We start from the raw sequence: 27,165 nt of genomic DNA on the forward strand, positions 1-27,165 counted from the left end.
TCACAAGTTGTCAATATTTTACTTCAAGTTTCCATTGAAATCATGGGCCAGTACAAATATTAGTTCAATATATCAGTACACATCTACAAAAAGATTCCACACCTTCGTAGAGGGGAAAAAAATAAGAGTCTTATTTGCAGACGAGTATAAAATCCCTGTTGTCGACAGCGTATTGTTCTCCCACACAAAGGGATGGTTTCCAGGCCCTACACACACTCACACACACACACTGTGGCGCCACAATGGCAACAGAACCCATGTGCAAAGAATAAGTGTTTTTCCATTTTATTTTAATTCAACTCAAATGTTCAGTTTCAGAGGCAAAAATGGCGAAGCTTCATCCCAGAGAGCGGAAGATTCCAAAATGGGTCAAAATAACTTTTTAATCCAAAAGTTTCTTGGAGATGAGACGACCTCTGAGGGAAAAAAGGAGCCGTGACGTTTGTGCGCAGGTTCAACATAAATAATCATCACCTGAAGTTTGCCATGTGGGTCATTCTACGAAACCGACCCGCTTCATGAGATCACCATGTAATGTAAAAAACAAAAAAACAACCTTAATCTGATTAAACTATGATACTAGTATGTTTATTTCTAACCACGATGTTGATGCTGTCACCAAGTGGCATCACAGGCGGCATCACTCAAATCCTCAAAGGAGCCAAGGTCCACGGAATGAAGTGTGTTAAGATTGCATTATTTTAACTGCAATGCAAAATGTAATGTATAGAAATTTGAGCTTAGCTAATAGAAGAGATGCTGTCATTCTTGTGTCAAATAAACCACCTTCAATCTATGATAAATTAGAGGAGATTTTGCGTGGATGTCTGTGAATTTGGGTTATTTTTTGTTGAAGAAAAACCTCAATCTTAACCATATACTCAAATCTATATAAATGGCAAAATTTGATGAAGATGATCTTTAATCCTTAACCAATAAATGGAGTCCCTGGTTCTGACCGCGCTTAATAAATAGATAATAAAATACAAATACAGGTTTTGGGACCCCTCATTTTGAAGTTTTAAATCTAATTTCTGTAATTTACCAATGAAATAACACACTTAAACATCGTTCTACCAAATTAAGGATTGCATATGAAAAGATTGGACGCTGTAAAATGGGGTTTTATCTTCATTTTGGTCAGGAAAAGATGAATGAATCTGCCTCATGAAAAAAAAGCCACCGGTTTCCTAGAATGACCCAGATCGTCTTTTTTTTCTCCCAAACCGTCCTCAGCAGCCTTTAAGGTGCGGTAGCGCCGAAAGTTTGTCCACCTTCCCCAGAGCCGCCGCGTTCTCGACCCCCTTCAGCCACTCTTTACACTTCCGCACCACGGTCTCGTCCACGTCCCCGTCCTCGTCCTCGTACTCCACGTCGTCGTACTTGTACTGGTCGTTGAGCAGCGAGATCTTGACGATGGCGGTGATGTCCTGCTGCTGCTCCTGCGCGCCCCCGCCGTTGGACCCCGCTGGCGGCGGCGGCGGCGCGCACTTGTTGGCGCCCCCTGGCGTCTGCTTCTTGGACGGGAAGACGCGCCGGTGCCGGAAGTCCGCGGACCCGCAGCACTTCTGCTGCCGGGCCAGCATCTGCTTCTCCAGGTTCCGCTTCTGGATGACGAGGATGGCCTCCGGCGTGAGGCTGAGCGTGAAGTGGATCTCCTTCTTGGAGTCGTGGAGGAGTCTGCTGGAGTCCATGGAGCTGGAGCGCCGGACCCCCTCCAGGGGGTCCTGAGGTTTGGGGAGCCAGGAGCACTTGACCGGCGGCTCCTGACCCGGCTTCAGCCCGGGACTCTTGCTCTTCTCCTGCTGGCTTTTACGTCCTAGATTCCTTAGATTCGCAGAAGCCCACGACGTGGATCCTCTTTCTTTTTCCGAGCCGCTTTTATCGGGTTTGGTCCCGGACTCAGGAGGCACTCCGGTGGGTTTCTTCTTCCCGAATAGATCCCTGCCCGGGGAGGAGATCCTGATGGGCGGGAAAGGCATCTTCAGTGTCTGATGTAAAAAAGGTGAGGAAGCTCCGCGCAAAGCGAGCGTCGTTTCCGAGAGTTCATGTTCCGGCTTGAAGGCGCAGAGATGTCGGTCCTGAAGGCGCACCTGTCGCGTCCAGAACCCCCTCGAGCTGATGCTGCTGCTGCTGACTGAATGACTGACTGAGGCTCGTCTGAGCTTCAGAGGCTTTATGGTCTCGCTGGCGAGGGGGCGTGGTCAGCGGTGGAGTCAGACAAAGCCCCGGACTCTCGGTGATGATGTCATTTGATAAAAGCACTTCCGATTGAAAATGTGAATCATCTCCTAGAGATGGAGTCTGACTTCAGCAACAAACTTGTCTCCATCATTGGCCAAGTCTTTTTTTTTTTTATTGCCAGTATTGTAAGCACAACACAGTATTTTTTTAATTACATTAATTAAATAAAACAAAATGAAAGGCATTACAATAAAGTGGCAAAACATTTGTTTTAAATTGATAATAATTCATTAAAAAATAAGAAATGGCTGCTGCTGGGATTGTCTCATTTTTTCAACTTCATCTTCCTGTTTTTAAAGACGTTTTTTAAACCTAAATATAACTCATAGGCTCAAAATGTAAAGTAAGATGGAGTCTGACTTTAACAACAAACTTGTCTCCATCATTTGTTTTTTTATTGCCAGTATTGTAAACACAACACAGTATTTTTTATTTATTTAAATGAATTAAATACAACAAAATGAAAGGCATTCCAATAAAGTGGCAAATAAAAACATTTGTTTTAAATGGATAATAATTAATTAAAAAATAAGAAATGGCTGCCGCTGGGATTGTCTCACTTTTTCAACTTCACCTTCTGGTTTTTAAAGACGTTTTAATACATAAATATAACTCATAGGCTCAAAATGTACAGTAAGTAAGATGGAGTCTGACTTTTACAACAAACTTGTCTCCATCATTGGCCAAATCGAGCCTACAAAGTATTTTTTTTTTCTTTCCAGAAACAGAAAACCGTTGTTGCCAGTATTGTAAACACAACACAACATTTAATTTCAGGAATTAAATACAACAAAATGAAAGGCATTACACTAAAGTGGCAAACAAAAGCTTGATTATAATTAATTAAACAATAAGCTGCTGTGATTGTCTCACTTTTTCAACTTCACCAAGATAAATTCTTGTTTTTAAAGTCGTTGTTATACCTAAATATAACTCATAGGCTCAAAATGTAGCAATTTGAAAGGCTCCAAATACATCATGATCCATTAAAAGATGTGCTTGATTGGTTTTACCGTAAATGAGAGAAATGTATCTAGAAATGTCCCAAAAGAGTGGATCAAATTATATAATTTATTTGATGTTTATTGAATACGACAACCCTGACAAAACATCTCAAATATATTTTTTATATTTTTTTAATAAAACCATGAGATGCTCCAACAGTCATTTTAAAGACACCAAGACCTACTGAACTCATAAAGAAAATACGATAAGCTTCAACTGTATTAACGTCGCGCCTCATAGTGGTTTTGTATTAATGTGGGGGTTTTTTTTATGTTGTCTTCTATCCTTAATGTGTACTCATGCAAACATTTTGCTTTATTAACTAGAAAATACTAATTGGTGCCAGACAACATTCATGTTTTATCATGAAGCAGTTCAAAACGACAAATGCATAAGTTAAAATTATTAAGTTAAATCTACCATTTGTTGACTTATTGTGGAGGTTTATCTTTGGACTAGTGTGACTGGTAGAAGTGCCTCTTCTATTGTAGTCTTTAACTATAACAAGAAGCAGCTGTCTCGCCTGCAGTTACTACAAAATTCTGCAGCGAGAATTCTGACCGGCTCTAGTAGAAGAACTCACATTTCCCCGATCCTTAAAACCCTTCACTGGCTGCCAGTTTCTTTCAGGATCAATTTTAAAATTCTGGTTCTTACTTTCAGATCTATTCATGGTCAGACTCCTCCTTACATCAGTGATCTGATCCAGCCTTACACCCCAGCTCGGACTCTGAGGTCTGTGGATCAGAATCTACAGATGGTTCCTGAACACGGTTCAGGACCAGAGGAGAGAAATCCTTCCAGGCTTTTGCTCCTCTCCCTCTGTGTTTGATGGATCTACTAACTCCTTCAAGAAACATCTTAAGACCTTTTCATCTGTGCAGGCTTTCTCCTAATTTTCTGGGACTCTTTTGAACCTAATCCTGATAATGGGACAGGTTCAATTTTCTGGATTTCCATTAAAAAGACCTCTACGGTTTACTGGTGACCCAACTAACATATTGAAATTTTTGACGGTTTCAAATGCTTAAAAATCAATCACTAAAATAGAGAGCAATACTATTGGGTAATAATGCATGTGTTGTCTTAACATACAGTAAAATATATACATTTGATCTGACAGTGAACAACACCATATGCAGGAACTCATCTTCCACATTGATTTTTGTCTCTTCCTCATGCTGTTGGCTAATAACGGCAGGAATCAATACACGTCCGCATGAATCCCAAATGACTGGACTTCGTTGCACCAAAACTGGAATAACGCCAGCGGAGAGAAACAGAATATTCCCCGTTGAACCGTCATCTTTTTTTTTTGTTGCAAATGCAAGTACATTAGTCGTCTATTGATGAGAGCAGGAAATAAATGGGCTAATAGAAGGTCGGATGCTACTAAATTTAACATTGTTCTGAATGACAGACAAAACACTGAAGCTATAGATGACCTTCACTGTCCTTCAAACTCAACTGTCAGACACAATGACATGGAGTTTGATTTTTTTTTTTTTTTTTCAGTCAATACTGTCTCGTATGTCAAGTCACTGACACGTATAGCAGCACCGATGTCTCGCGACCTAGAGATAAAACACAAATAGTCCTAAAGACAATTTTCATCTGCCGTTGTCAGCACTTTTAACATAATACGACCAGGTCAGAAATCAAAACCTATAGTTTTTTATCATAAAAAAATAAATGCAGATATTATGTCAAAATCATAAACTGGGGAAAGTGAGGCCTCGGGGCTAAAAACGGCCCTAACCTTTGATTTATGCGGCCCTCATGAGTCCAGAGTAAAACCATAGCACTGATAACATTTATCACAGCAAATAAACCCTCCTTTTAATTACATACAGTTATTCTGGGTAATTCTTTAGTATTTTCTTCTTTTTAACGAAAAAAAAATACTAACAAACTTTTAACAGAAATTGTCAAATACATTTTACAAGTTTATGTTCTTTGTTTGAGGACATTCATTTTTTTTATTTTGAGTTTGTCTTCCCCAAGAGTATTAATAACATTCAAATGTTGGACAAAATGTATATATTTTTTGTGAGTTATGAGACTTTAAAAATGAAGTTTTTAAAAGCAACTGGATTTAAAAACAAAACAAAAACGTTTTTCTATCCATAAAATGTTATTTCGTCTACAACACCTTTCCAATCATAAAATAAAAAATATAAACTATTGAAAAAATATACACATTTAATAAAATAACAATGAAGATTTTCATCCAAAATGTGTCTTATTCATGGTATTTAATCAGTTTACACCTTTGTTGCCCCTCACAACAGTGGCAGTACATACGGCGGCCATTACACCCCAAGCACAGTCGGTTCTTTATCACTCAACGACTGTTACAAAGACGCCACAATGTCGTGCGAGCGTCTTCGCCGTGACGTACGGAAGAGACGTAACACAGAAGGGAACTGATGGGACAACAACAGCTTGGCGAGGTCATCCCCAAAAACTCTAATCCCAAAAAACTTGCGGGCGAAGAAAAGCCAAAAAGCATTCAAGAGAATTCATCCTGCGGATTACTTGGAAACTATAAAGGGATTTACAGGGTCTCTCTCCGCCCAAGTTAGTCGGACAAGAAGTCCCGAGTGGAGATTTTGTCGCTGATAATCTCTGATGTTACACAAGAGCCTAATGAAACTGTGAGGCCGGAACAGGAAGTTAAATGCAACGGTCTTAAACGTTCCATTTGTTGGTGTAATAATACACAGGAAGTGTTTGTTAAGATGTTTTACTTCCAAGTACTTAGTGTCATAATGTAGCCCGCCTTCAAGGACACCATCTCTAAGATGCTTCTTAGGACCCTTTCAACAAACAGACCCGCACTACAAGGTACAAAATTAACCACTGAAAAATAAAACACATAGGATTCCAGGGAGGAGTTGGGTTGAGAGTTGCTTGAAAGACGAGAATTGGGCTGTAAAGAAGGACCGTGGGTGTTCGGTTTAGGGAGACCCAAATGGAATGTCTTTTGTGAACCAAAGGATGAATTGAGCTTTTTGTTTAAAAGGACAACCAAGTTAAGTTTTCAAGAGCTTCCACCATTTTTGCCAGTGTCCACAGCTATTCAAAATGTGGCTGTACGAAAAAGAGATTTGATACAATTAAAAAAATTGGACTTCGCCTCAATATGTTTACAATCAATCAGGTCCAGAAGATCCCGGTTTCAGAACTTGTTTTACCCGTTACTTGAATTATAATGACAGAACCACCGCATTGCCAGCTTCTGTTAACCCATTATTCAGTATTCAATCTAATATATGGTCAAATTATCTTATTTTAGTTCATTCATTTTCATATCGCATTTTTACCACGCGCACACAAAAAATCCTGTTTATTTTTTTAATAGTAGGTAATAAACGTTTTCAGATTAAATTCTTTAAAACAATTTTGTCAATTGATTTCAAAGACTGGCTAATAAAAGACGTTTGGTATGTTTTGAGAGGGAAAAAGACAAAAAAATCACATGGCAATGTTAAGACAGATAGATCAACTTTATTGATCCAGCGAGAAAGGAAACTAAATCGTTAAACTTGTGACAAAAAGGAATCGTTCTATGGGTATATTTCCTATATATATATATATATATATATATATATATATATATATATATATATATATATATATATATTAGTATGCATATACAAGTTTTTAGGAAGAGTCTCTTGATGATAAGAGAATAAAATACGTTTTTAAATCATGCACATTTTGACAAGAAAATAAATAGATGGTTTGTCCTCTGGTCTCCTCTGGTCTACAGTGACCAGCCGTAGATATTTCCTCGCACCGAAGCGTCCTCCCATCAGTGCAAAAATGAACATCTGCAGCACGAGTGGGGGTAGATCGAGGTGATGCTCCTTCCAGAGGGTTGTCATGACAACGTCTTTCTCGGAGGGCTACGCTATACCGATGCGAGCTATATTGGGTTATTAGGTCACATCAAACTCACAATGCTCACAAGAGCGTAATTAAGTGGGTCATGAATACATATGGCAGGAAATCAAATTTTTAAAAGGAGATTCTAATGGAATTTGCTGAGCAAAAGCGGGGGGGAGGGAGGGGTGTCATATGAAAAATTATGTCGTTCGTAACCATCGTGCAGTTACATGACTTACAGTATAAATGGTGTTTGTGAAAAGAAAAATAGCCTCACACACATGAAGAGTGGAAGAAAGTGTTTTAACGCTTTTTTGTTTGTACAGACGAATGAAACTCTGTGGAAAAAAGCAACAAAGGTTGGTTGTGTTTTTAAGCACCGATACCCGTTTAAAAACCCAAACAGATTTAAATATATTAAAGTCTAAGAGTGTATACAGTAGTTCATCGAGGAAAAAAAAGAAAAAAGAGACACGTGATTAGAGAAAGCAAGAGATGACGAGTACGAACAATAAAAATGTCTGGTCAGCACTAGTGGCCGACGGATGTACAGTATATTACACAGCTTTTTTCTTCTTTTTTTTGCGTTTCAGGACCAAGTCTCCGCGGGAACCAGGAGACTCACAAGTTCTAGCTCAGACAGGTGGTGAAGCACTTCATCACGGCGTCCCTGCAGGAAAGACTCATGTTAGTGAACAGAAGGCTCGGACCGATGACCATCTTATACTCTCTGATATTACATTTTATTATCGTACGTTAAATTCTGATGGATCCGAGGGCCACACGAGGCCCTTTGACTGTGTATAAGCGGCCCCTCGTGAGGTTAGAATAAATCAAGGACTTTTTATCTTTGGCGTTTATGATACGTCAAGTTAAAGTCAATTGAAAAACTATTTTTTAAATGTACTTTCTGTTGAGTGATGCACAACTTAGCGCATATAAACAGTATTTATTATGGTCTCAGTACTGCATATTTAAATATACTGTTGTTTCTGACCAATAATGCTACCAGACAATCTGTAGTTGTTATAACTTGATTTGGTAACTGAAGCACAGGCTCCTGTAAACCTGTGCCAACAACAAAACTTATGCTATTTTTGTCTTGTGTTCGTCAACAACGACTTTCTCTCCTTCCCTTTAAGTAATAATAACAGACACTTCCTCAAACTCAACCAGACATCAGTCATTCTCATGACACCTTCACCTATGACCTATGACCCAGAGCTTAACCACAACAAGCTTAACCAACCAAAAAAAATATATATATACAGTATTTATATATCCCTATATCTATTAATATATCTCTATCTCTATATACCATTAAAATGACATATCATTAAAATAAAATAGATATCAAATTTTAATGTTTTGCCAATAAACTGGCCTTTCCTCACCAACACTAAAAGTAAAAAAGAAAAGTGTTTGTCAAGTAACACTTATTTCTGTTAATAAAGTCTTTTTTAAAGCAAACCCCTAAAACTGACAAGAGACTCATTTACTGCTTTAGCTAAGCCGTGTATTTTATCAACCAATTCATCTTAAGTGGCTTATTTAACTTGAATCGATGAGGTTTTAAGGGGTCATGGACTGCAACCTTTAAATAAGATTTATTTTAAACGACAAAGGTCAAATTTCTCAACAATCCCTCTTGATTTTGGTTTAATGTTTACCGTCCACGTGAACCATCACTTGACTCTCTTATCTGCTGAGAGAAAACACCCTCAGCCCAGTCTATTGTGCGAGGAGGAGGAGGGTGTGTTCGGGGGTTGGGGGGGGGGGGAGATACTGAAAAGTGATTTGGATAATCTCTTCTGGGAATAATCACAATGTGATGCAATCGTTTGATGGGATTGAGTTTTTGGGGGGATTGGTCTAGAGGGTTGGACATTAAAACCACTGGTTGTTGCTTTTAAAACCGCCGTTTAATTTTTAATAGGAGATTTGTCCAGCTTGCTGATGATTGAAGACTGGGGTGGAGTAGATGTTCCGCTGGGGCTGGAATCCAAAAAAGCCTTTTGTCACCTTTGATTTGGGCAGAGACGTTCATGAATAAGTCAATGTGTGATTCAGGGGGGCTTCCTTATCCAGGTGAGCCATGTTGACCAATGACGCAACACAGGAAATCACCATGGCAACCATAGGCCGTTGCCAATTCGAACCCCAGCCACTGTGTGTGTTGCTATGCAGACTTTTGCCAAATTGACTCGGGCAAATACCGGTGGAGGAGGAGGAGGTGGGAGATCCTTCAAGGTTAAACAGGAGAGGTGGGGTCAGCCGTGGGAGGAGGGGGAGCGCGTCTTTTTTGTGCTTTTGGTTGTGAGAAGAAGAAGAAGAAAAAAAACCCACACGAGCGCCGTAACGCTTTCTTTGATGTTCTATTTCTGCGCCGGCTAAAAAAGGCATGAATATGACTCACACGTGTCCCATTTTTCTCAAACGCAGCAAACGTGGTTGAAACTTGGCAGCCGAGGTCTGATCTAGTGTCGAGGAATTTCAATTTAAAATAAAGAACACAAAAAATCTAGAGATCATGTTGTCGAGCAGGTATCGCACGCCGACGACAAAACATTTAATTTTAAAGTGTGTCTTCAACTAAGAGGCTTAAGGCTGAGAGAAGATATTTGAATAGGCCTTTAAAAAACACCAGGATTTAAAGGGAAAAAAATGGTGTTTCTTCACGTGGGTCTTGTTGTTCTGAAGACTGAAATGAGGGAAGGGGGCTTTGTCTCGGCCGTGTGTTCGTTGATGTCGGGGGGAGGGGCAACGTAGGCTGGTTACTGAAGGTTTCTCAGCTGTCAGGATGGATTATAGGACTCCAAAACACATAAGGCACTTAGCAGCAGGGGGGCTGGGGGGGCGGTGGCGGGGGGCTCGGGTCCTCTCGTCGAATCAGACGAAACTCTGCTTACAGCTGGACTAGCAAAACATCATCACAACTTTCAGCATATGGAGGAATGTATGGTCACCTGAAGAGAGTTCAATTGACTTCTGAATAAAAAAAATCCACTTGTGTATTTGTTTCCATTTGTCAAAACATCTCCATCTATTCTAATCTAATTAAAATATTCTTGTTTTTAGAGCTTAAAATAATCCCATCAGTGATGTGACGGCTACATCGGAAGGGAAACACTTAAACTAATCTGGCTCAGAAAGCTTAAGAGCAGAGAGAAAACAATTTCGGTCGGACACCAGAGATAAACGGTAAAAACAAATCGGACAAAGCGACAGCACAGCGGTGGTTAAAATAACAAGCGGCCATTTGTTTGTCACTTAGTGTGGCCATAGATGTGGATCTGTGGGGGGGGTTGAGGGGGGGGGATTACAGACATATGGTGAAAGCAAACATGTGAACGTCACGGGGTAAATAACAAAACATGTTGTCGCGTCGGGGTTGTCTTCGGACGGAGCTTGTTGTTGGCGGTGAAACTGCCGTTTGTTTAAGCTCACGTCGACGGTTAGCAGAGACTCTGTTGTTTGAGAGCGACCCGAGCAAAACCAGTCATGTTTAAACAGTTTAAGTCCGTCTATCTCATTAATAGTTCTACTGTTAATAGAACACTTCGTCTTTTTCTCTTTTTTCCTATTTCTTGTATGTTAAAATAAACCAAGAGAACATTAAAAAACTACTTAGAAATAAAGTTCCTTGCTATGATATCAACATGTTTTTAAAACATTTAAATATAATGTATACATAAGACAGTTAAAATACATATTCAAAAGGATATTAATACACACAGGGTTTGAAAAGTACGAAGTAAGATATTGGAAGTGAGTAATGGGAAAACTTTGTATGTATATGATGTCATGTTTTAGGGCAAATGGGTGTTTCTTACCTGGCAAATGGAATGTAGGAGATGCTATACCTGAAAGAGAAAATCAAATATTGTGATTTCCAATTATAAAAATGCATTTGCAGGGGTATAAAAGTTTAATCACAACGCAAAAGTGGTCAGAGAAGTGTTAATAAAATACAATGAAGAAATACAATGAAGAAAAGCTAGTAAAGGATATTGTTTACAGTTGAACTAAACCCTTAATATATCAGATTTGAAACAAAGATTAATGTATAACATATTCTGAAACTGATTTAAACATCATAAACATTCCATATGAAGGTTTTCGCTCCCAATTTTGACTTAAATAAACAGTTTATTATAAAAAGTATTTGCTGGAGACAAATCAGAACAAACTGTTGCATTTTTAAAGCAATTATTTCCATGGCATCTTCAAAACAAATGAGGAAATTTTGGTCTATCCTTTGAAATTCTAGAGAAAATAAGTATAGGATAATCAGGTTAAGAAAAACAAGTGATGTTTTTGAACAGAGCAGCATTTTTCAATGATACAAAGAGATTACAGATTAAAAGTAATTAAAAAAAAACCTCAATGTATATCCTGCAGCAGAGAAACACACCCAAACACGCACTCAAAATCTGTTTTGCGTTGTTTTTTACTAGAGGGGTCTGATGTAATTCATCAAAGAGATTAACGACACACGCCTGTGTAATCCGGGCGAACGTAAACTGGGGTGCTAACAATCCAGGGCGCCGTGTGAAACGGAGCAGCATATGTTGGTGTACTTGGGAGAATTATTGATCAAGAACAGATCGGGCCCCTTCGGCTATTTCAAATATGTGAGGAATCTTCAAGCGGTTTAATCATTAACAAAAGATTGCATAAGATTTCCATCATATTCAGCTGCGAGCAAAACAAAAACTCCTGTAAGAGGCTTGTGGGTCTAAAGGGAGCTAAAGTTAAGTTCCCCCAGTCATGTGGTCAGAGTCTGCGGGCCTGGACCTTGCCCACGTCTGCGTGGGTCACTGACAACATCTTATTACGGAACCACCTTCACACGGACGGCCGGGTGACTGCGTGGGAGCAAACTATGCTCCTGGTGTGTGAAGACTCGGCTCGGGATGTGTGACTTGCCGTAACCATGGCGACGCCTGGAGACTCGGTCAGAACGGAAGTAAATGTATTACAGTGGAGGTGCTGGCGAGGACAGTTGGTCTCGCTCGGACATGGGTTGCCAGGCTTCGAAAGTACATTCAGACAAAAAACCGTTGGCGAATGTAAACACACACTGAGGTCATGCATGTTTACCTTTCTTTAGTGTCTTTTATTTACTTCTTTATTATAAAAGGTCTACAGACAATCATTTTTATGACTCAAGCTTTACACACAGGGAAACGTCGCAGCTCATATGTAAACTTGATAATGATGAGTCATCGATTTTGTTAATTAAAAAACAAAAAATTCTTTATGTAATTGTAGATATTTATTAATTGGACTTTTAGTAGATTAAGTAAAAATTCTCAATCTGAATATATGATCCTTCCGAATTTCTATTTATAAACTAACCCAGCCACTGCTTTTCCTGACAGAAACATGGGATTCTCTTCACATTTTTATTTGACAGTAACATGTTTAACCCTGGGTTCTCGCCAGGGCCGTTCAGCATAGGGGCCCCCTACGCTGTGATTTTGATCCCCTACGGTATGAATTGGGCCCCGACGCTGTGACTGAAGCAGCATAGGGAGGATTTTCTCTATTTTCCGCCTTTTTTTCAAAATATTTGGCCCTCAAAATGCAAGAAATAGTGTTCAAATAGTGTTACAAATTCAAAATCTTCCCCCTACAAAACCTGCGCTGCAGATCACCCTAAACTGTGGAAAAGATCCTGGCAAGAACCCTGTTTAACCCTTGTCGCCTAAAGGTCAAGACGAATGCCCTCCACCGCTGAATTTGTATTAATCTTGACACAGATGCAACACAAGGGATGAAACAATTACATTTGTTTTCGGGGTCTTTGGGTCATCTTGACTCAGAGATAAAACAAGGGTTCAATTTAGCTGTGTAAAATTCACCCTTTGGTAGATTTCCATAATCTAAGTGCTTTTCTTGTTATGCACAGTATGGCATGGAAAATAATTTACAGAATATTTCTAGTAAGAAGGAAATTTATATTTGTAAAGCGCCTTTTGCAGACCACGGTCATAGTACGTCAAAAACGATATCATGCATTTTTTTCGCAGGTATCTTCAGTTCTTAAATAATCAGGCGATATAAAACATAAACAAGTAACAGAAACACATTACTCATACGTCATTCACAGGTTTGAAAATAAGAAGGTGGAACAATGAGGTTTCCTTCATCAACGCTCTGATAAAAAGTAGGTCTTGATTCTGGCACCTCCACCGTCGGCCCAGAATACACTGACCTACCTGGCAACCTGCCCCGAATGACGCCGACTGCTTTGTCAAGCTACGCTAAAACACACACACTCGAGCTTTCAGTCGGTTATGCTCGATTTGACTCGACTATTGAGAGAGATTTAAGGCACTGTTGCGTAAGCTAAGCAAGCATGTCGACCGCGATTAAAAGTTGACACGTACGGTCGGACGCGTGGAGCAGCGTGATTAGACGGCGGCAGACGGGAGGAAGTTCTGAACCACCGACAGATGTCTTAATCTGTTTACTGATACCGCCACAGATGGGACGGGACTTACCATGTCATGGCCAAAAACTGCATGATACAGAAGATGATGGCCAGTACCTTTTTTCCCCACTTTAAAAAGACAAATGTATTCAAACATTAAAACCAGACAATACAAGGTGAACTTGAGTGATTATTGACAACTTACCCAAAAGACCGAGCAAAGTGTTAAGATGAGGCAAAGCTGAAATAAAAAAAACATTTTTTTAATATTAAAAAGATTCTACAGCAGAAGACAATGAATGCAACACTGACCTACATTTAAAGTCCACCGGTAAAAAAAAGAAGCTATTTTTAAACAGTTGATAGAAAAACTAGTTACCAGCATGACAATCGTCGCGATGAGTCTTGTCGGTTCAAACATGCGCTTCAACTGCTTAAGCGGTCCCATGAGGAAGCAGGTGCTGTAGAAATAGATGTGTGGATTATTAAAATACATTTCCAATAGATCTAAAGCATCCTGGGCAAAGTGCCCGGGGGCCACATGCGGCCCTCATAATGTCAAAGTATGATCATGTATAAATTGTTCTAATGCATTTAAAAAGCGTGTTTTTTATTTAATATTCATTTACATTTTCACATAACACTTATTTAGTTCTCCGCTCCTTTTTGTGTGTAATCTTTTGAGTATGTATTAATCCCTCAAAATATTTTTTAAAAGTTAGTTGTATAAATGTTTAAAATAAACAACTCGTATATATAGAAGAATAAAATTGCAGCTTAGTTATCTTAATAAATGTCACAGCCTAATGACGAGATGATGTCCATTTTTTTAGGGATTTTCTCGTCTTACTTTTTTGCTCTCCGGCCCCTAACAACATCCCCAGAACTGAATGTGGCCCTTAAAGAATTTTAATTGCCCACCCCTGATCTAAAGGATCATCATAAGGGTGTGATTTTGGTGCTTGGCAAGTGACTTTTAACTATCACTTTACTAAACCATTTCTAATGGTTCCAGTGGATTTTAAGCACCACATTTCATTTCTAAATAACACGTCATCCATCAATTTGTGGCGTGACACACGAGACCAGGTGTAATTGTGGAGCCATCGTTTAAACCGCTTGTCGACCCAGCTAACAAGGTAAATATTTAACTCGAGAGCCTCGGCTCACGCATGTACACCTTCGGCCTGTGACGTCAAGTCATGGCAACGAGACAAAGGCTTTCCCCGCTGAGCAGGAACGCAGGCTCAGAAAGAGGGAGTCCGTGGAGCGTCACATCGGCTGTTAGATGAGACGACGACAGCAGCGCGTCTTGACGCAAGCGCTCACTGCTTGGTCTGCGGGGAGGTCTGGAGGATTCTCTTCATCGCGCGGAAACACTAATGAAACCCACGCACGCACACACACACACACATTGTGATGCCACATTAGCTCTGAAGGAAACCATTCATCACTGTATGAATCACCACCTTCTGTGATGCGAGTAAAAGAATCATGTAACAGAAACCAAGGCTTTGCTCAAATGTCATTTGGGCTTCAATATAGTACAACTGTCTCAGCCAAATTGACACAATAATCTAAATTAAAGTCAGTTTTTATATCAGGTACAGACCTTGACTAGACAGAGAAGGTGACCTGCTTTCATGATGTAAACCTACATGTCATATGATACCTGGAAACAGAGACTGTACACAATCCCCAGTCACTGCCTGTTTGACAAGCATGTGGAAGCAGAGACTCAATTACTTCAATCAATAACCAATAAGTGGCCAAATGCCAGCTATCATATTGTCCTTACATTAAACGTCACAAGTAAGTCATTATGCTCGGTGTCGGTTATTGACTTCATGTCCACTATTTCCAAGTATTGCTGATGGTAAAATAGTGTATTTCCCATAGGAATACAAAGATTTTATTCCCATTCATGCTCATAATCCCGACAAAGATTGGTTTCCACATAATCTCTTGTTTGCAAACCCAGTGACTTAGACGGCATTAAAAGAAAGCCTAAATCATTCAAGCCGCACAAGCAGACCAAACCCGACGATCGAGCGACTTGTCATGATTAATTCAACCCAGACCCGATGCTAAAGTGACGCCGACAAATCCTCAGTACTAGGCGACAGCCACTTCTAGTGTGTTCAGAATTTGAAATGGACATTTTATATACACATATATTTAAAAAGAACTTGACAAATATTTGCTCATTTGAATAAACTGTTCAACATTAACAAGAGTTAAAAATAACCTATTTTCAATATGTATTTCACAAGGTGGGATCCATATGCTGATTTATATACAAAACTCGAAAGAGAATTCTGACCTGCTCTAGTAGAAGAACTCACATTTACCCGATCCTTAAAACTTTGCATTGAGTGCCAGTTTCTTTCAGGATCCATTTTTAAAATTCTAGTTCTTACTTTCAGATCTATTCATGGTCAGAGTCCTCCTTACATCAGTGATCTGATCCAGCCTTACACCCCAGCTCGGGCTCTGAGGTCTGTTAGAATCTAATGATGGTTCCTGAACACGCTTCCGGACCAGAGGAGAGAAATCCTTCCTCCTAATCTTTGGAACGATCTTCCTCTCCCTCCGTGTTTGATGGATCTACTGACTCCTTCGAGAAGCATCTTAAATGCAGGCTTATTCCTGATTTTCTGGGACTCCTGGGTCTTATGTTGTCTTGGCCTTTTAGAGTTTTTACATTTTTTGGTATTTGCTTTTGATTGTTCAAGCACCTTGTGACCCTGGTCCAGAAAGGCTCTTTACACTTAATTACTTATATTCTCAAAGGTTTCAAAAATACAACAAGTTTTTATTTAACTACTGAAAATGTGTGTGTTAACTAACATCATGATAGTGTCTTGATTTTCCAATGGCCACTAGGTGGCACTCCACGTTTAAAAATGTTCATTTTAAAATGCCATGTTAATTAAATAAGTAGATTAGAGCCAAAATTATAAAGCAGAGAGCGCCATCTATGAGGCCTCGTCATCCGATCAGTAGATAATAATCCTGAAAATATCCAAATAAACACGCTTAACACACTATATGTCCAAACATTTGATGAACCAGCAACCTACCTGGAAAGAGCTGAGACGTTCCCTAATGTGTAGAAGACGGCAAATAACTTGATTCCATTCGGCAGGAAAAGCAGAGCCGAACCCTAGCGAGAGACAATTGTGAACAATCAGTCAGACACCAACAGCATATACTTTTAACCATTAATATATAGCTTTAGAGTGACAGTTGTTAAACATTTTTAAACTAAAGCAGTCTAATAGAAATGTAGCAAATGAAAGTGAAAGTTTAATCCTTTTTATTTCCTGGTTCTATCGTAAAGTTTAGTTTTTCAAATACAGATCAATACTGATGTGACGTATATTATTAAAACCTAATGTTCTGTTAGCAGACATGAGTCCTTTTAAAAGTACCGTCATACAGGTAATTGAGAGACACATTTCAAATGAATGACAAAACAGAGCCTTTCCTTGTCATCGGACAAGATCAAGAAATGTCATAATGTAATAATATAGCACACAACGCTGGAGATCACAGTGTGTCCTACTTCAGATGTCTGCGGCATATTGAGATATTTCTCCTGCAGTCACAACAGAGCGTTCGACCTACTTTTACAGTTTCATCGACAAGTCATTTCAAATGTAAAAGCGGAGTGATGTCAGAAATGTGGAGGCTCCTAAAGCCATGTCATAGTTCACACACCGATGGGTTCGGTGGGTTCAGACTTCCTCTCCCTCGATGCACTTCAGGGAGATCTGGTTTGCTTTGCCTGAATTCACTTCGTGCATGAGTAGTTCCGAGTCCCCCCAGGGGGGAACCCTTTTAATGTGCTTTGGTTTAAGAGAAAACAATCTATAAATATTTTAACACCGAGCACTACACCCCCCGTCATATACTGCTTTAATTTCTGCATGTGCATTAGGATTGGTGTTAAGGGGGGAGTGAGACACTCGCTGGTGTGGCTGACATTTCATAGATTTGAAGAGCTACATTTGACAATTATGTGTTAGCAAATAATACTGGGTTAACAGATGATCCAACGCAAAGATACATTTTTGACTTATAATGTAGATATTTTCTAAACTATTTGAATGTTAATTTGAAATCTCATATAATTATATATATCAGAATATCTGAATAGCTGCTCAGGATCATCTGCAGGGGACAAGGCAACCACATTCTATAAGAACATATTCCTGTTGTTTTATGCTATTTCCATCGCTACTGTCGCCATTTTCATGAGTTTGAATGTGATGATGTTTTTAAATGTCCTCTTTACGGTGACCTTAAAGGGTTAGTTCACCCAAAATACAAACGTGCCTCATTTTCTACTCACCATCATGCGTTTTAGGCAAAAACGTATGTCTATTTGAATTAAGAAAATGGACATAATTCATCCAAAAAGAAGCTTTAAAAGATCGGAAGTACTACTACTACACTCCCAGAGCACACAGTCTACACTGCAAGCGCTCGCATTATTACCCGGAGTACTTCCTGTCTGTTTCGCATGTTATTATTTAAGCGTCTGCCAAAAACGAGCGTAAATATAGACTTTTTTCCCCCCAGAATAATTCTTCTCAATTCAATACAAGATAGACATTACAAACGAGAAGTATGGTGGTATGTGGATGTTTTTAGGCGTCTTTTTGGAAGACGGGATTACTCTGAAAATAACCCCAAACCCTTAGTCCAGTGAGGCACACCACCACCCAAAATGTTAAAAAACAAATGGTACTGTGTAGATCTCTCTTTACGACTGGACGTCAACCAATCGGTCCACTAACCACTTGATTGACATACAGAGCAGCCAATCTCAGCTCTCTTCTCTTTTATTTGCAAATAAATAATGTTTTTTGACTAATTAGGTCAAATTTGATATTTTTCCGCAGCACACCTGACAATCTCTCAAGGCCCACTGCCTTAGTCGACATGAGGGTGAGTGGAAAATTAGTGAATTTTGGGTTAACTATCACCTTAACCCAGAAAGGTGCTTTTAAATAGGATATTATTATTATTAATACATTGGTAAGGTTCCTCCTATGTGGATGACAACTGTTGAGGGTAAACCATGTATCCCCAATCTGGCCTACTTGATTTTCTGGAACTCCTGTTGTGTTATCAGTTTTAGCTTTTATCTTGCCCTTTAAAGTATATACTTTATTGAATATTGTTTTGACTCTTTAAGCGCTTTGTGACCCTGGTCTAGAAAAGCGCTATACAAATAAAAATGACTTACCTTCTTACTAACTTACTAGTGCAGCTTTAATGACTTTTTTTTTTTAATTCAACAGGAATCCTAGTCCTCACATTTATCCAATTGACTTTAAACTGCTATTTTTAGTTTGACAGTCACAAGACGTGAATCAGCTGCTCAATAACGAATTTAAAAAAGGGTGTTTATCGCAGCGGTTTCACTGGCGGTCCAACATATTTACTCTACAACATCTGTCCGATTGAACATTAATGAATTGTTTTGTTTAATAAGGTAAGGTAAGGTAGAACTTTATTGATCCCTCAGGAGGTCTCCTTCGGGTTATAGTTTTTTTTTCCCAATAGCCACAGCAAATACAGCAATTTTTCACAAAAAATAAATCCAAATAAAATAAGAATACCATACGTGACAACGAGTGAGACTCACAAGTATCGAGCACAGGATGCCGCCGGCGAAGCATATGACGAACCATTTGACTCTGGTGCTGTAGCTGAGAGAGCTGGCATCCAGAACCTTCAAAAGGAACAATGACAGGATGTCACAAGATCATTGACCTGCTGCCCCCTCGTGCTTCCTCTGCTGGCAACATGGTTGCTTTGAATGATCACACTTTAAAAAAAACACACTTTTTTTTACATGAAAGAAAGCAGAAAAAATAATGTTCAAAGTCAAAACTTACCCCAAATCCTCATTCTGAGAGCGTGAAACGAGTTTAAATAATAATAAAAAAAACAATTCAAGTACTTACATATAGAATTATGAATGCTAAAACTTCTTAAAAAGAAGGACTATTAAAGTGTTAAATACGTTGTTTTTTTCACAGGAAAAACTACAAATGTGGGGCAAATACATGTGCATTTAACATAGTATTCGTTTCATGTCGTAGAGCAGAGATAGCTAATGTCTTATCTTTGTTTTGGTTTCGTTAGCATCGACCAGTAAAACTACCTGCGCCGTCAGTCCGAGCTCCTCGTTGTCCTCGCGTCCGTTCAGAACTCGACGAAGTTTGTCCATTTTTTCTCTGACCGTCGAGTCGTTTTTTAAACTTTCGTTGAGCTTTAACTTTTTACATGAAGCTAATGCAGTTGTTCGGCTGTCAACTGGTGTTTCTCACCAACTTCGACTTCCTGTATAGAGAGAGAGAGTGTTGCCAAAACGGCTGACTCAGGATCAGCTTCCGCACACGACTTGTAAGTGTGGACGGGCTGGAGTTGTGCAACAGTCAGCTGACTCTGGATCAGGGTTTGACAGGCAAATTTTTTGTATGAAAATGTCGCGAATGCGTCGCGTTGAGTCAAACAGGAAGTTACTTAAAAAATGTTTCCCAATATTATAGTATTCATCAAACGGCTTTAGTATATTTTCTAAAGTATCGGTAACTGTAAAACTCAAGTTGAAAGAAAAAAAAAAATTGTTTAGAAAAGAAAGTGTACACAAATAAATACTCCAGTGGAATCCTTAGTGTGGAGTTTTTAAAGACGACTAAATTTAAAAATAGGTCAAACTATCAGTCACTAGAAAGTTTTAAAACCACCATAAAAAAAGGGTGTATTCAGTAGTTATTGAAGTGTCAAAACGACTTCCTTATTAGTAAAACGGCCATTGTTGGCGTTTATTCGTTAGCACTTTTTTTTATTTTGATTAAAACTCAAAATGGAAATTGATGTGAAATCACTAGAAAAAAGGGAAATAAAGCAGCGCCAAAAACTATAAAGTTTAAATAAATAAATAAATGAGCAATAAATTGGACAAACTAGACCTGCTGGTACTTTGGCGCCATCTAGCGGAGAGGATACAAAAGTCGCCTCGCCTTGCGTCGTTGCCAAACCACAGAATGTTACAGAATTGTTATTTGGATTTGAGAGTGTTTTGACTGATTCCAAGGCCAATTGTATCGTGAGCTAGTCCTAACAACTGGCAACTGACATAAAATAAATAACTGGGTCTCCTTGAGACTAGAAGAAAAACACTGTCCATACAAATGCATTCAAACTGCGATCTTTCCTCAGAGCTTAACCTCATTACTTTGTGTTCTTCTGAGCTGTTTTTGAAGACTGTTCTGTCTTCATCATCAGGATCGTCACTAGTGCCAGATGAGATACAGGAGGCTCTTCAGCTCTGGGTCACGGTGACCTCCTGTGGCAAGTGGTCCTTAACATGTCTTTTTTAAGTGTATACCCACTGGTGCTTGCGTCAATCAAGATCAAGTGTGCTGTCATCACAGATCCAAGTGTAAACAAACAGAAATAAATGAAGTGTGACAAGTTCTGAAAAAGCCGCTTTTCTGGTTATATAAGTAAGTAAGTCAGTAATTTGTATTTATATAGCGCTTTTCCAGACCATATACTTCAATATATTAACAATATAGAAACTAAGAGATGAACTGGCTATGATTTTACAGAGTGCGTTTCGTTTTTTAAAGATACAAATCTACATCTAAATTCTGTCGGTTTTGGTTACATTTGCTGAATTCAGACATTTTCTTAGCTATTCAGTTATATATATATATATATATATATATATATATATATATATGTATGTATGTGTATATATATCTCATATAAAATCTCGCCATGAAACAAAAAATAGGGTTTTGTGTATCATTAACTAAGCCAGGATTGACAAATTAATTAAACTATTGTTTTGCACTAAATTGACCCAATGTATTTAGGTAACCTAATAGAAAACGTCATACTTGAATATGTATTTTTTCATAGTAATGAAAATGGATCTGCAGCAGCCATGTGTTTAAATGGGTCTGATCTGTTAAACAATTTGTTTCAGTTAAACCATTTTATTTTAACATGACCAGGAGTACATTCTGAAATTCTGTCCTATGAAAAACGACAGCACACTATTTATTGTAGGAGCTTAAACATAAAAAGTGAACAGGTCATCTTTAATAAAAAAATAAAAAATTGCGAACAGATCTCAAACACAAACTTTCAAAAGTTTTAAATAAGTATTTATTTATATGAGGTATATGGTATAAGGTATAATAACGCAATCTCAGAATTTTGAAAACAAGTTTGAAAACTTCTAAAACACTAAAATCAGATTAAGTAACGTTTATTGCCAGTGTTTTCAACACAACGGGGTATTTTTTGTGTGGATGGTGACATGTTTGGAATTCAAACTAAAAAACAAAGCACCTCAAAATACAGAAAATACAGAAAACTGTTTTTTTTTCTGATGTTTGGCCGGTAAAGCCCACTACCCCCATACAGATTCCAGATGAATACAAGGTCTGCTTGAATTCACTCTAAAGTCACTTATTACACTTTTTGTCTACTTTAACTTTTTAGGGACCTACACTGATGCAACCAAAGACACCAGCAAGTGGATGTGGTTAGTAAACACCACCAATGTGTTAAAGGAGCAATGCGTACCCTGCAGGATTAAACTTGCACATAAACCTGGTTGTTGGAAATGTTGCTTTTTGTGGATTTTACAAAGCCTCCACCAGTGAATTTTTGTTTATTTGTGTATTAAAAAAAAATAGAAAATTAATTTTAAAAAAATGGTTTGCAGCATATATTTAACAATTTGCACTTTCTTGTGTGAGGAGCAGACTTTTCTGAAACCTGACAATCAAGTATACATGGTGAACATGTACAGTGATATGAATGAAATCATCAACACATAATGAAGCCACTGGCAGTAACTTGGATGAAAACCAAGCATAAACTGTAGCACAGATTCTTACAGTTCGACTTTGGTACAAAATGTGTTATTTGAAATTATGAAACCAGAATAAAGTAGAATTCATTGGAAAATGTCTATTTATCAGTTGCCATAAATGTGAGGGCAAATTCACTCATGAACTGGTCGACAATTGAAAAGTATTGACTGTTCTAATCAATGGTTTATTTAAGTGGCTAAAATGTGAAAATCACTCTTAATATTAAGTTACTATGGTGTAATCAGTCAGTTCCAATGGGTCTTTTCAACGACATCAAATTTTGCAGAAAAAAATGAAACGATTTGCGATTAATTGCGATTAATTAATCACAGTCATAATCAATCTTTAAAAGTTGCCAATTTTTTTTTAATTAGTTGTGTTTGTGTTGTTCTTATTGTGCTCGAGTTGTCAGGTTGAAAACTATGTCCTGGTGAATAATAAACTTGTTCTTTGACATGTAAGTTTACAGCACTTTACTATATATATTATTTGTATTTCAATTTGTTGGCGAATTTTCGAATGTTTTAGACTAAAGAACGCAGCAATATTCACCCTGCTTTACTTTAAAAAATACTTTATAAATAAACTTTTTTCTTATTTATCTGTTTCACTTGAGTTTAGCAGTTCTCTCCCCAATTTGTAGGTTTGATTAAAATAGATTCATTAGATTAATTAATCGCACACCCACTTCAGATCCAGCCATTTCATACCGGGTCCTGGATGTCGAGAGTCGATTAAGCATTTTATTTTCAATATTATTTAACTTGCTATTGTCTTCACTTAAATACAGTAGTAGTCGCTACAGCAATACCAATGTTACTTTATTTCCTTCTATTGGGAACTTATTAAATACCTTTTTCTTTATTATTTTCTTTAAAAAAATTTTTTTTTTAATTTATTTTAATTTATTTAACATGTTCATTATATCTTCATTCTAATTTATTTTGGGTTTTCTCGTGTTTTTTTTGTTTATTTAATATACATATCCTCCAGTAGGAATCTGGGTGAGGGGTTACAAGGTTCTAAATTGAGTGGGTTTAAATGTTTTTTAAAGGGCAACTAATGTGAAAACTCTCACTCACTAACATGTTTCAAAAGTCTTCTTCTCCAAGATGCAGTAAGTCCCTCATCATGACCATGTTTTGTACTTATTACTTTATAAAGTTCTCAGTGAAACAAGAGGTTACGAGAGCAGGTTACATATTTTCTTCCCTGTTGACACAAGACTGTTATGTGCGCAACCTCTTTTTAAAGTAAATCAGTTGCTGTTCGCGTAAAACACTGTTCATTTTGAATATTTTCCAGGTTTCTTCATCACCTGTCGCTCCACAGTATCTCAAGCTTTACTTTTAACAGATTAAAAAGGTGTAGAGAATGTATGTATTATACAAAATTCACAGATAATTACTTGTGTTTCTTCTTGTGAGTCATAATCCGATCAACTGACTCCCATTTACACTTGATCACAAGAGTTGAATTCTCATTTTAAATGTTGAATTCAGGATTATATGTTGACCCTACAATCCGCTTATTATCTTCCGCAGAAGAATTTCACACAGTGTTGCCCTGGAAACCACTGAGACCTGGGCTGTTCATGAACTTCCCAAGGTCGCCGAGATGTGAGTTACTTTCAAGATGTGACCAGCAAACCATTTTGTTTTCTTTAAACAATGTTTTGATTTTCTTGCAGCTCCATCCAGAACATGCTTTGTTTAAGGCACATCAAGAGAAGGGCGTTTAGTAACAATACTTGTAAGAATCCTCCATCAATCCTGAAGCAACTCAATAGTTGAGATTGTAAACATTTTACAGAAGCATCTCAAACACTAGAATTACAATTTTCCTGACATAACCTCCATCAGTTCTCTTCAATCGGAGTTCATATTGTAAGTAACTCAAACAAGAACAAGGATTTGAAGTCACATGTTCGTCTGGTGTCAGGGATATCTGTGACAATCCATACGTGGAATAAATACCTCCGGAAGCTTTCAGTGGAATGACAGAGGGCTATATTACAATGTAAGTACAGATAACCTTGAAATAAAAATCATGTTCATGTAATGAAACGTATTAAACGGGTCAGTCTACTGTCATTCCAGTACAACAACGGTGTGAGAGAGATACATAACCGAGCCTTCAGTGGGACGAATATAAATAAACTGTAATATATATTCAATCCATTTCTTCACTTACTTCTCAGTCATGCTTGGATTGTTTCTCTTGTGGTTGCAGGGTTTTAAAGAACAACCACATTCTTAGAGAGATCCACACGGATGCTTTTAAAGGAGCGAGGGGTCCAGAAGTGTTGGAAGTGACTTCTGGATTTATAATTTTTCATTTTAGTCTCTAGGAATCATACAAAATTAGTTAAGGAGGCTCAACAAGATGACAAAACAAGTAATAATACTAATTCTATTACTTCCACTAATCTTTTAATTTAATTCAAATCATTTCTAATAGTGCAGTCTATATGATGATAATATAATTCACAGGATAAGCATTGTAGCAGACAATCTTCAACTAAGTCTAAACAGAATGTGAGTTCAGTTTTTATCCTTCAAAGTCTAAATTTAAATAATAAAAATCTTGGCATGAGATCTTGGCATCTCTGGTTTGTGTGTTAAATTAATCGTCTCCTTCAACACACAAACCAACCCACAAAACAACATTCTTCTTAACATCTCGCAATTAAATCCACTATAACATCGACATATGATTTTGAAAGTTTTCAGTAGCTGGAAATGTAATATATATATATACTGGCTATTAAAGATCTTGAGGAACACTGTTATCGCTGTGGGATACAACATGAACATGTAAGGAGTTGATTTTTATTTAATATTTAATTGTTTGTATTTATTTTATTATTTAATTACTATTTGATTGGGTATAACCTGGAGAGAAGTACAGGTATAGATGAAAAATAATACAAAAACAGAGATTGTGTCAATTCAATTCAATTATTCCTATTTAAGTGTCTTATCATAACTGAATACACTTTACAGTTGAAGTAAGACTATATTGGAGAAAAGAAAAAACAGATCCCAGCAACTCAATAATGAGTGAATCACAGCATTGCAGTGGCGAAGAGAAACTTCCTTTCACAAGGCAGAAACCTCGAGCAGGACCAGACTCAGTGTTGACGGCCTCCTGCTGCGACCGGCTGGGAGAAAGGATGGGGGGATAGACACATGGATGGAGAAAAGAGTGAGGGGGGGATACAGTGAGAGAAAAGGGGAGAGCATAGAGTAGAAGAGTCCATGGAGAAATCTTCTTCTTCAGCCCTAACAAGCTCACTGTACCCCACTTCCTCATGTGCCACCTTGCTTTCGCTGACCTCTGCATTGGAGTCTAGCAAGATTGCAAAACGCATGGCTGTACTCGTCTTCACAGATTTTCTCCTGGTGCTCTTTTTCCCCCATCAACTCCTTCACCAATCCCTTCCTGTACGCCTTCTTTACAAAGGCTTTCAGGAAAGATGCGAGTCGCCTCATGATTTCGGCCGGATTGTTTAAAAGTCCTTCATATATATTCATATATATATTTATCGCACTCATGCTAACGGATCAAGTTAGGAGTCAGAGAGAAAAAAATTCCATGAACACACCATTAACACATCAAATGATGAAGGGTTTCCATCTCCCATGTTTAAGTTGTTGTGAGTTTATATCATCAGTTTATCAGTTTGACGTTAAATAAACACTTCCGGTTGTTGTGCATGTCAATGATTGTGTTCTTAGTGTTTTGCTTTACTTGCTCGCTTGCCATGTTTTTTTCAGTCGAAGAAACGCAAAATTAAAATTTGGAATTTTTATGCATCTGTGTACAAAGTAGTTGCCTTTCCATATGTCCCGGCAACGGACTGATGACCTAACCAAGGTGTTTATTACTAAAACACCCCCCCCAGGAAATGTGAGAACAGCTGCAACATTATTGCATTCCTGCTTATTCCCAAAACTTGAAAAAAAAAAGTGAGCTGGAACAGACTTTGTCAACCAACCTAACTGTATAATTCCTTCCATGACACTTTCATTTTATTTTCTATTTTCTTTCTGATAACATACTTACAATGTTATATTATCATCATTATCATTACATCTCATGTTCAAACAGTTTGTTTTTTCATTTCATATATTTTTTTCAACTTTTCACTGGATCACTGCTTGTCATTACAAAATGTTTTGTTTATTTATTGAACATTCTGACACTCAATTTTCATAATCCAGGTCTTTACAACCATGGAACAGATGTTGTTTTATGTTTCTTGTATGTTTTATACATAATACATATATTTTATAATTATATACTTTTGTAATAAATGCCTTAATAATATATTATAAATGGTAGCTTTATACTATATATTATATACTACTGTATATATAAATATGAAGTATTACTGGATGGTAAATCTCAATTTAGAATTACTGCAACAAGCATTGTTTTCTAGCTGATAGAAAGTAAAATGTCCTTCCGTCAAAATAACAGTTAGGAAAACAACATTCCTAACTGTTATGTGTTGAGGAGAACAAGGTTGACTTCACAGACACTATGTTCCAAAAAAAAAGAAAATACATCATGTCAAATTGTCTGTGAACTTGCCTGCCTCAGACCTTGGCTCCTGCAAGGGTTTGATGGATGTGGTTACTGTAAATTATTAATTATTGTTGATGA

General features: G+C 37.9%; 2 protein-coding genes across 2 annotated transcripts; both read right to left on the reverse strand.

Annotated features, from left to right (window-relative positions):
• On the reverse strand, positions 1 to 2,137 carry prr18 (proline rich 18). Its single transcript, XM_087803206.1, has one exon. It carries the CDS (start codon positions 1,980 to 1,982, stop codon positions 1,233 to 1,235), a length of 750 nt encoding a protein of 249 aa, XP_087659332.1. The 5' UTR covers positions 1,983 to 2,137; the 3' UTR covers positions 1 to 1,232.
• Positions 2,138 to 7,424: 5,287 nt separating this feature from the next.
• Positions 7,425 to 19,957, reverse strand: sft2d1 (SFT2 domain containing 1). Its single transcript, XM_087802471.1, has 8 exons — positions 19,761 to 19,957; positions 19,239 to 19,325; positions 16,663 to 16,745; positions 13,959 to 14,040; positions 13,785 to 13,820; positions 13,650 to 13,708; positions 10,974 to 11,003; positions 7,425 to 7,810 (listed from the first exon to the last, which is right to left on the reverse strand). The coding sequence occupies exons 1-8, from the start codon at positions 19,824 to 19,826 to the stop codon at positions 7,771 to 7,773; spliced, it is 483 nt and encodes a 160-aa protein (XP_087658597.1). The 5' UTR covers positions 19,827 to 19,957; the 3' UTR covers positions 7,425 to 7,770.
• Positions 19,958 to 27,165: the final 7,208 nt, after the last annotated feature.

Source organism: Callionymus lyra, chromosome 11 (assembly GCF_982586985.1).
Source record: "Callionymus lyra chromosome 11, fCalLyr1.hap1.1, whole genome shotgun sequence".
NCBI classification, from domain to species: Eukaryota; Metazoa; Chordata; class Actinopteri; order Syngnathiformes; family Callionymidae; genus Callionymus; species Callionymus lyra.